The following is a 10,501-nucleotide window of genomic DNA, read 5'->3' on the forward strand; positions in this document are numbered from 1 at the left end:
TCTATAGAAATCATTTTTCTTCTCATCTTCTCTTAGTATAGGGAATTGCACTGATTGGATTTATTTTTTTAACCTCAGCTTAACATTTCTGGGGTAAATTCCACCTAGTGATGATAATCTTTTAATATATCACTGTATTTAGTTTGCTAATATTTGGTTAAGGGTATTTATGTGTATGTTTATGAAGGATATTGGTTCGTTGTTTCTTCTCTTGCAGTGTTTTTCTCTAGTTTTGGATCAGAGTAGTGCCAGCCTCATAAAATGAATTGAGAGATGCTCTTCCCTCTCCATTTTCTGGAATAACGTGTGTATAATTTATATTACTTCTTTCTTAAATATTTGGTCAGATTCTCCAGTGAACCCAAATGGGATTTTTCTTTGTGACTGGTTATTTAACTATGAACTGAATTTCTGTAATAGATACAGGATTATTTCAGGCTATCTATTTCTTCTGGAATGGACTTTTCCTATTTTGTATCTTTTAGGTTATTTGTTTGCCTCACTTAAGGGGTTGAATCATTTCAGTCCTTCTAATATCTGTAGCATATATAGTAATATCTCCTTCCATCATTCCTGATACTAATAAATTGTGTCCTTTTTCTTTTGAAAATATTTTTGCCTCAAGGTTTATCCTTTTTTCTTCATTTCTACAAAGAACCAGCTTTTAGTTTCATTATTTTTCTCTATTGTATTTATTTTCTATTTTACTCTTTTTTGCTTTTAGCTGTGTGATTTCTTTTCTGCTTACTTCAGGCTCCATTTACTTTTCCTTTTTAGATCTCTCTCAGGGTGGAAGCTTATAGTACTGATTTTAAACCTTTATTCTTTTCTAATGTAATTTTTTTTAAATTTATTTATTGATTCATGAGAAACACAGAGAGAGAGAGGCAGAGACATAGAGAGAGAAGCAGCCTCCTCGCAGTGAGCCCAACGTGGGACTCGATCCCAGGACCCGGGATCACACTCTGAGCTGAAGGCAGATGCTCAACCACTGAGCCACCCAGGAGTCCCTCTAATGTAATTATTTAATGCTATAAATATGCCCTGCTTTAGATGGATCCCATAAACTCTGAAAGGTTATATTTTAATGTTAAGTTCAAACCATTTTCTAATTTCCCTTATACTTTTTTTATCTGTGTGATTATAGAAGTGTGATGTTTATTATGCATATAGTTGCAATTTTTCCAAAGACCCATTTGTTACTCATTTCTAATTTTTAATTCAGTTACAGTCAGAGACCATATATGTGATTTCACTATATTTCTTCCTACCTCCTTTTTCTGGGAACCCAATTATATGTATATTAGGCTGCTTGATCTTGTCTACTCTCTGTTCATTTATGTACAGTCCTTTTCCTTCATTTGTAACTAACAATTACTCAGGGAAGAGAGTTGAAATCCCCAGTTACAATTGTGGGTTTGTCTACTTCTTGTTTCAGTGTTTGCTTCATGTGGAGATATATATATATATATATTTTTTTTTTATTTATATTTATATTTAGGATTGTTATGTTATTCTTGGTATTTTGACCCTGTTGTCATGGTGTAGGGTCTCTTATTACCCCTGGTAATATTTCTTGTCCTGAGGTCTGGTTTTTTATTCTGTAAACTATCACAAACATCCCTAGCTTTCTTCTCTACTATTTGTATAGTATACCTTTACTTAGCCTTTTACCTTGTCTTCATATTTAAATAGATTCCTTATAGATAACCTATGGTAGAGTCATACCTTTTTATTATTAAGTATGATAATCTCTAACTTTTCTTTGGAATGTAGAGACCGTTTGTATTTAATGTAAATTTAATATTATCGAGTTTAAATCTACCATCTTGCTATTTGTCAGACTCAGAAGAGTCAGTTGAGCTTTTATTTTTAATCCAGTTTGGGAAAACTGTGGCCATTTCTTCAGATATTTTTTTCTGCCTTTTCCTGGGACTCAAAATTATATGTATATGAAACTGTCTGATACTCTCCATGCTCTGTTCCTCATCTTCAGCCTTTTACCCTTTCTGTTTTTCATGTTAGGTAGTTCTCTTGCTCTTTCTCCACTGATTTTTTTCTTCTATGGCACCTGATCTTTTATCACATATGGTGTGTTTTTTCCCTGGACAATTTATTTTTATATCTACAAGTTCCCTTTGAGTTGGTTAGTTTCAGCTTTGGGTTTTTCACATCTTGCAGTTCTCTCCTGATGGTATGCATGTTTCCCTTCATGACTTTGAGCACATTTATGGTATTTATAACCACTGCTGTAAGCTCCTTACTGGATAATTCCATCATCTCTGTCCTTTGTGGCTCTATTTCTATTGAGTGGTTTTTCTCCAGGTTGATAGGTCATATTTTCTTACTATTTTGAATGCCTGATAAATTTTACTGTATAATCAACATTGCAAATTTTTATATCATTAGGTGCTAGACTTTGAAAAAGGATTGGACTTTGTTCTGGTTTACAGTTTAGTTACATAGGACCCCCTCAATACTTTGAAGACTTATTTTTAAAATCTATTATAGCAGAGGGGCTCCTGGGTGTCTCAGTTGTTTAAGTGTCTGCCCTCAGCTCAGGCCATGATCCCGGGGTCCTTGGATTGGTCTCCTTTGGGGTCCCTACTGAGTGGGGAGTCTGTTTCTCCCTCTCCCTCTGCCCCTCCCTCCCCACTCAGTTCTCTCTCTCCCTTCCTCCATCTCTTTTTTTCTAATAAGTATATAAAACCTTTTTAAAAAGTGTACCAGGACAGGTCTAGTGCAGCCCTTAATCTATGGTGAATTTTGCCCCATAGTGAGGCCACCCTACCCAATTCCTTATGCATTGTGGTGTCTCCCTTCTGGTTGAGGGAATGCAAATTATTTCCTCCCCACCCCCACTTCCTGCTTTCCAGTGATTCTTTACCCAGTCTTGGAGAACTTGACTCTGCACTTGGGCAGGTGAGTAAGTATTCAGCAGACTTCAGGGAACCCTACTAAAGGTCTCCAGAGCTCTTTCTTTAGGTAGCCCCCTCCTCTTTGGTGCTTTATCTGTAAATTCGAGCTCCCTTTGACCTCCCTAAACATTGGTTCCTGCCTCTTCAAATCAGTAAGACCACTGGGCTCTGTTCCAGCTCCCTGTCCCTATGCTGCAGCTTGGAAACTGCTTTCAGGCAAGCTGGACCAATCGTATTACTCAGCACATTTGTTCCTCTTTTTCTGGGGTCATGCTCCTGGGTTACCTGTCCGAAAGCAGTGGCATCATGATTGACAGTTGTTTGCAACTGGATGGAGAGCAATACCCATGGCAGGTTATGTTACATGGATGGAAGTGAAAGTCCCCTCTTCCTCTATCTTTGATGCGTAGGTTGGTTTGTTCCTGGACTTGCAAGTCTAAAATACAAATATAAACAGTATGTATAAAATTATGATGAGATCTTTTCCTTATGCATTTTCTTTTGTTATCACAGTCTGTGCAACCACCTTTCCTAGTGATTGTAATATGTTCCTTCAAGTGAATGTCTTGGAGTTTCTGTTGTTGTTGTTTGGGGGGTGTTCTTGGTTTTCTTTTTGTTTTTTCCTGGAGTTTCTTAATTAGCCTTGCAGGGCTGAACATGTACGTATTGGGGAAAACTCTTCTCTTGGTATGAAAGTTGTGGCCTTGGCCTCCAAGGCCTGATGCCTCTAATGGAGAAGGATGGAAGATATCTGGCTACCCCACACAGGTGTCATGGACCTATTCATATCCTTGGATTTGTGATTCTACCTATAAGATGATGTTGCAGGGAAATAAACCCACAACAACAGAAGCACAGAGAAATGATATTAGAATATTAGGCAAGTAGGTTCATAGCAGAACAGTAATATTGGAAACAGCCCAGAAACTCAGCACTTGGTGTGTGGTTCAGCAACCTGTGGCAAATTGTACAACAGAAGCCCATGTGGTCACTTGTGATGACAAGCATGTTACTCAGACCATGTCTACTCAGAAATGATTCTATAAAAATGCAAGGAGTAGCCCTGAAGGGAGGAGAATAGGCATGTGCTATTTTATCATCTCCCTCTCTCTTTCTCTGAGAGAGAGAGAGAGAGAGAGTGCAGGCTGGGGACGGGGAAGGGCAGAGGGAGAGAGAGAATCTAAAGCAGACTCCATGCCAGCACAGAGCCAGACACGGGGCTCGATCCCATGACCCTGAGATCATGACCTGAGCCAAAATAAGAGTTGGATGCTCAACCAGCTGAGCCACCCAGGCGCCGGGCATGTAGCATTCATTTATGAGACAGTCACACATGCACAAGTAAACAAAAATTAGGAAAATGCATGGAACAGGCATTAGGAGTCAGGGGACCCAGGATCTCGGTCTCAGCCTTGCCTTTGGTTTTTTTGTGTGATCCAGGGCAAATCACCTGTATCTGGGCTTCAGTTTCCACATCTGACACCTAGGGCTCTGGTTTTGCTTTTTTCCTTTAAATTTTTTAGTAAATAAACTGAAAAGATAAACACACTTAAGAGAAATGAGAGAATGTGAGGTCCCTTAGGCCACTCGCTAACTGATCCCCCTTGCCCATTTCTGAGCTGGAACATGTGGTTGTGTGTGGGTGTGGGGCTCCCCAGGTAGACTCCAGGGCAGCGGTTCCCACCCCCGAGTGCTTACCCTGCACCTGGCCCTGCGCTCCAGCCTTTCCTTGCATTTTCTCTGGTCGGTCCTTCTGGCACATGTGTCACATCCTTGTGCTCATCTGCATTTTCTCAAGTGACACCGTGGGGGCTTTGCAAGCATAATATGGCTTCCTGAGCAGGAGCCAGGATTTGGACCCAGGCCTGAGTCCTAGAGGCCTTGTTTGGACTTCACCCGCCATGCTGTAGTTCTTGTTTTGTTTGTTGGCGGGCCTCTTGCGCAACAGGGTCCCACGCTGTCCCCTTTGTATCCGCAGCGGACAACGAGAACAACATCGCCTCCAACCAGTCCCGATCACCACCTGCTGTCGTAGAAGAGAAGTGGAAACCCCAGGCCCAGAGGAATAGCGCCAACAACAGTAGGTCTCTCCCAGGCCAGGGCCCAGAGCCTCACAGAGGTCTGCCCCCTGCTCCTCTAGCCCCAGCCCCAGTCGCTCCCTTCTGCCCTCCCCCACCCCCAATCCCACCGCCTGTGCCTCTCAAGGTGATGCAAGACCGCATGCGAAGCTCTTATATACCCAAGACCTCATCCGTGGGAATTGTGACCTCACTGGACAGGCAGAAGGAAGCCCTAGGGAGAGGAGGTGATCTTTTTGTGGTCAGAGAGCACATATTTAGTGATGGTCAGAAATGGAACCCACTCTCCACAATTCTCTTGGGTGCTCTTTCTTAAGATGCTGTGGCCTCATTTATTTTATTCACTAGAGAGTCCTTTATTAGAGGCAGGCAGTTCCCGTGTTGAGAAAAGTGAGACCAGTTGGCTTCTAAAGTCTAGGTGCCTGATACACGCAGCAAGTGTGTTGCATACGTACCCTTATGTTCTAGTCCCATGCTCATGGCAGGCATTGCTAGTCAATCCTAGAGTGTTACTCCTGTGAGAGTCACGTGTTAAAGACCACCAGCACCACCAGTTTGTGTGCAAGATGAAACCTCCCCATAATGCCTAATGCCAGATGCTTAGAGTAGTAGGCTGTTGCCAGATGAAGGAACCTCAGATGCCAGGTTTTTCTTTCTAAGGTTTTATTTATTTGACAGAAAGATAAGGAGCAAGAGAGCACAAGGGAGGGAGCTGCAGAGGGAGGGGCAGGGAACCCCATGTGGGGCTCAAACCCAGGACCCAGGGATCATGACCTGAACCGAAGGCAGATGCTTAACTGACTGAGCCACCCAGGTGCCCCCGGTGCTGGGTTTAATCACATCTCTCTCTGTGTCCCCTGCCAGCCATGAGCAGCGGTTTAACACCCAACAGCATGATCCCGGAGAAGGAGCGGCAAAATATCGCAGAGCGGCTGCTGAGGGTCATGTGCGCCGACCTGGGTGCGCTGAGCGTGGTGAGTGGGAAGGAGTTCCTGAAACTGGCCCAGACGCTGGTGGACAGTGGCGCCCGCTACGGGGCCTTCTCGGTCACGGAGATCCTGGGCAACTTCAACACACTGGCGCTAAAGCACCTGCCACGCATGTACAACCAGGTGAAGGTGAAGGTGACGTGCGCCCTGGGCAGCAACGCCTGCCTGGGCATTGGGGTCACCTGCCACTCGCAGAGCGTCGGCCCCGACTCGTGCTACATCCTCACGGCCTACCAAGCCGAGGGCAACCACATCAAGAGCTACGTGCTGGGCGTGAAGGGCGCGGACATTCGCGACAGCGGCGACCTGGTGCACCACTGGGTGCAGAACGTGTTGTCAGAGTTCGTGATGTCGGAAATCAGGACGGTGTACGTGACGGACTGCCGGGTGAGCGCGTCTGCCTTCTCCAAGGCCGGCATGTGCCTTCGCTGCTCAGCCTGTGCCTTGAACTCGGTGGTGCAGAGCGTGCTGAGCAAGCGGACGCTGCAGGCCCGCAGCATGCACGAGGTCATCGAGCTGCTCAACGTGTGCGAGGACCTGGCGGGCTCCACGGGCCTGGCAAAGGAGACCTTCGGGTCGCTGGAGGAGACCTCGCCGCCGCCCTGCTGGAACTCGGTCACAGACTCGTTGCTGCTGGTGCATGAGCGCTACGAGCAGATCTGCGAGTTCTATAGCCGCGCCAAGAAGATGAACCTCATCCAGAGCCTCAACAAGCATCTGCTCAGCAACCTGGCGGCCATCCTGACGCCCGTAAAGCAGGCGGTCATCGAGCTGAGCAACGAGAGCCAGCCCACCCTGCAGCTGGTGCTGCCCACCTACGTCAGGCTGGAGAAGCTGTTCACGGCCAAGGCCAACGATGCGGGCACCGTCAGCAAGCTGTGCCACCTCTTCCTGGAGGCCCTCAAGGAGAACTTCAAGGTGCACCCGGCGCACAAGGTGGCCATGATCCTGGACCCGCAGCAAAAGCTGCGGCCCGTCCCGCCCTACCAGCACGAGGAGATCATCGGCAAGGTGTGTGAGCTCATCAATGAGGTGAAGGAGTCCTGGACCGAGGAGGCCGACTTCGAGCCCACGGCCAAGAAGCCCCGCTCCGCCACGGGCGAGAACCCCGCAGCTCAGGAAGACGATCGGCTTGGGAAAAACGAAGTGTATGATTACCTGCAGGAGCCCCTCTTCCAGGCCACTCCTGATCTCTTCCAGTACTGGTCGTGCGTTACCCAGAAGCACACGAAACTCGCCAAGCTGGCCTTCTGGCTGCTTGCGGTTCCGGCCGTGGGGGCCAGGAGCGGGTGTGTAAATATGTGTGAGCAAGCCCTTCTGATCAAAAGGAGGCGACTGCTCAGTCCAGAAGATATGAACAAACTCATGTTTCTGAAATCCAACATGCTTTAAGACTTCAGAACAATAAGAAGAGAAAAGAAGAGAAAAAAGAAAGAAGAGAAACGTTAGAAGAAAAAAAAACCACAAACACACACACACATAACACTGTCGCAAACAAAGAAAAGGAATTTAAGTTCTAAACACTGTGGACCTCATTATAAACGCCCCCCTGGAAACTTAAGTGCTTTTTCAGTGTGTGCGTGCATGTGTGTGTGTGCACGCCCGCCCGCCCGTGTGCGGATGCATCCGAGCACGCGTGCCGTGGGTGTGCGGTGTGGGGCGCGGGGGCCCTGTGCTCACCTGCGGGGCCGCCGCAACCTCACGCACCCGTGCACACACACACACTCACGCAACCCTGGTGCGTGCACACACGCCTGCCCGTGGGCACGTGTGCATTAAGCCAGGTGTGTCAGGAAAGCTGAGTGGGAAAGAGGGAAGACACTTCACCTCCTTTTCTCAGTGAGGGGGCTCGAAAGACTCCGTTTTCAGGTGTGCAGATTGGTAGGAAGCTGATGTTGTAAAATGTTCAGGCAGCTGAGATCTGAAGTGACTTGACGCTCTCTGTCCTTGACCCCGTGCGCCCCCCACCCCCCCCCGCCCCTCCCCGCCCCCGACCCCCCTCCTGCACCCACCCCGCCCCGGCTGCTCTGCCATGGATTCTCCAAACTGCATCAGATGGACAGTTTCTGCACTGGACTTAGTTCTCGTTCACCTTCAGGGCATTGAGCTGTTGCCTTCGAGACACCCATGGGTGTTCCCGGGGCAGCCGCCTTAGAAACACACCTATCTATCTCCCCAAATCAGGAAAGGAGACTTTAAGAATATAAAGCTGACTTTTTGCTTTTTAATATAAGATAGAAAAAAAAAAGACATTTTTTAAAGAAGCATAGAGACCGTCTCCACTCCTTAATAATGTTTTTTTCCTAACGTTTTAGCAGTTTTTACCTTTTATTTTTTTTCTTTCCAGATTTGATTTTAGACTCTGCTAGGAGGCACTGAATGTCTATAACTTATATTTTGGAGGTTTTTTGTTCGTTTGTTTTTTTCCTCAGTTGCCCTTTTTGTTCCTCAAATCACACTGTAAACTAGCTCATCTCAGTGGTATATTCAGTAGCCTGAGGTTTTTATCAGCCCTCCCTGTACAGGCCCATTTTCATGTATTCGAACAGCCGAGACCACGAACTCGGCTTTGCTGTTTGGAAACCAGGAGTGGGGTTGGCGTCACACGTTTCGCAGACGCGGGGTTCGGTGGAAGCCATAGGGGCCGCATGTGGCTCGGGAGTTCTCCTGAATGTACGCGCGGGAGCCGCCCTCCTGGTTTGCTGTGTCTGGTACCGCGAATGTCTGACTTCTATACCCAGAGTGCATTACACTACTCGCCACACCACGGACGCTTCCAGCTCAGCAGGGACTCCCGCGTCCATCCGTGTTCATGTCCGTCTCACCTCAGACCACGGCCCCTCTCCCCTCCCCCTCCCCGGGGCCCCCGGGGGTTCTGGTCGTTCTCTGGCCCACGCCCTGTTGGGGGGGACTCCCCACACACACACCTGAGCCTCCTTCCACGACAGTAGTTGAGCTGGTGCCTTGCGGGCCAAACAGTTGTCGTCTTGAGGGGGGAATGGCATCAGGCCACATTGAACTTGAGGCTGTGCAAGATGGCTTTGCTCTCCATGAGCAGTTTAGGTTCTACACACTCGGTCCAGATGCCAAGACGGTGGCCCCTCTGCCCTCCTGTCGGGGTCAGCACGCCACCCCAAGCCCCCACCCCCAGCCCCGTGAGTAATGTGCTGGTGGCCCCGTGGCCCCCACTCTCCGGTGCCCATGGCTGGGGGATAGATGGTTACACCGCGGGCTTCGGGCTAAGAACAGCCACCATCGTGGAGGGCTCCTTGGCAAAGGCACGTTTTACCATTTTGAGGGTTGACTTAAGTCCGCTCCATCCCTTCCTGGAAACAAAGCATTACTTAGCAGTGAGATACCTCGACTCCAAAAAGCACTGTACAACAGCCCCCTCCTCAGCTCGCGGCAGCTCGGGAAGTCAAGCTGGCTCAAAAACTCGAAAAGGCTCAGGACTGTAGACCAGAACGGTGTCCCTGGGGGGCCGTGCCTGCTCGAGTCACCTCATGAGAACTGACCCGGCTTTTCCCTCCAAGTCTCGGACATACTGAAATGTGTCAGAACGGGCCGTCGGCACCTTCGCTCCAGCAGGCCGTGGTCTCAGGAACCAGTGTGCCCTTGCCTCTCCTGGAGAAGTTCTAGAGATTTCCCCCACGTTTCCAGCCGGGGTCACACCACCAGAGGAGCCTCCATCTGTGCTGGACAGTCACCTGCTGTCACTTTCTAGAGAGCGTGGGAGCATCCGCATACCCTTTGATCCAACCTTTGCGGACGTTCTGGAAGGTGGCTGCAGGGTTGCCCAGTGACAGCTGTTTTGCTTTGCTGCTGGGGAGCGGCCCTCGACCTGGCACTTGGAACCACGCGAGGAGGGACCAGAGCTGCCCACGCTGCGTGGTTGGTGGGAGCAGGGCTGTTCTGGCGACGCCCCATTGTTGGGCCAGTAGGTCAGGAAACAGACCTTTCTCTTTGTTGCAAAGCCATGGGAGGCCGAGCCCGGACGTGCAGTTAGAGCACTTGCAGTCTCGTGGGGACGCGGGCACGTCTGCCCTCCAGAATGAAAACTCAAGTCCGTCTAGTTACACTCTGGGTGTCGAGTTATCGGTGTCACCCGTTCTCTTCTTCCTCCCCACCTCCGTTCAACCCTCCGGGCTTGGCTTGCTCTGCAGGTAGAAGGTAGACGCCACTGGGCGCCCTGGAAGCTGCCTCGTGGGGCTGGCCCCATCCAGATACGGTGACAAGGTGGCAGGCGGTCCTCTGTCTCTTGCAGCCGCCGGTTCCCCAGAAACTGGGCGTCACCGACAGGAAAGGCTGCATCAAGGTGCCCTACGGTCGGCTTTCTCACACAGGCAGTTCCCAGAGTGCAGATCTCGCTGCAGTGAACCGCTTAGTAAAACCCAAAGATCTCACAGGTCCAGCCACTGGCGGCCCCTCGTTTCCAGCAATAGCCACCTGATCCAGATTCTAGTTTAGCCAAAGGATTGAGGTAGACTCTTCATCTCATCTCCCGGCACCTCCCCTG

At 48.9% G+C, this 10,501-nt stretch overlaps 1 protein-coding gene across 6 annotated transcripts in view; it reads left to right on the forward strand.

The window, feature by feature from the left end:
* The window catches only part of ZNF618 (zinc finger protein 618), a 178,131-nt gene extending 170,585 nt beyond the window's left edge, over positions 1 to 7,546 (forward strand). For all 6 annotated transcript variants that reach the window (XM_038553193.1, XM_038553192.1, XM_038553196.1 and 3 more), the window contains 2 exons: positions 4,897 to 4,998; positions 5,861 to 7,546. In XM_038553193.1, coding sequence (XP_038409121.1) covers positions 4,897 to 4,998; positions 5,861 to 7,377 — 1,619 coding nt within the window. In that variant the 3' untranslated portion in view covers positions 7,378 to 7,546. The remainder of the gene's footprint in view (positions 1 to 4,896; positions 4,999 to 5,860) is intronic.
* Positions 7,547 to 10,501: the final 2,955 nt, after the last annotated feature.

The sequence above is a fragment of the Canis lupus genome, chromosome 11 (genome assembly GCF_011100685.1).
Source record: "Canis lupus familiaris isolate Mischka breed German Shepherd chromosome 11, alternate assembly UU_Cfam_GSD_1.0, whole genome shotgun sequence".
Taxonomy (NCBI): Eukaryota; Metazoa; Chordata; class Mammalia; order Carnivora; family Canidae; genus Canis; species Canis lupus.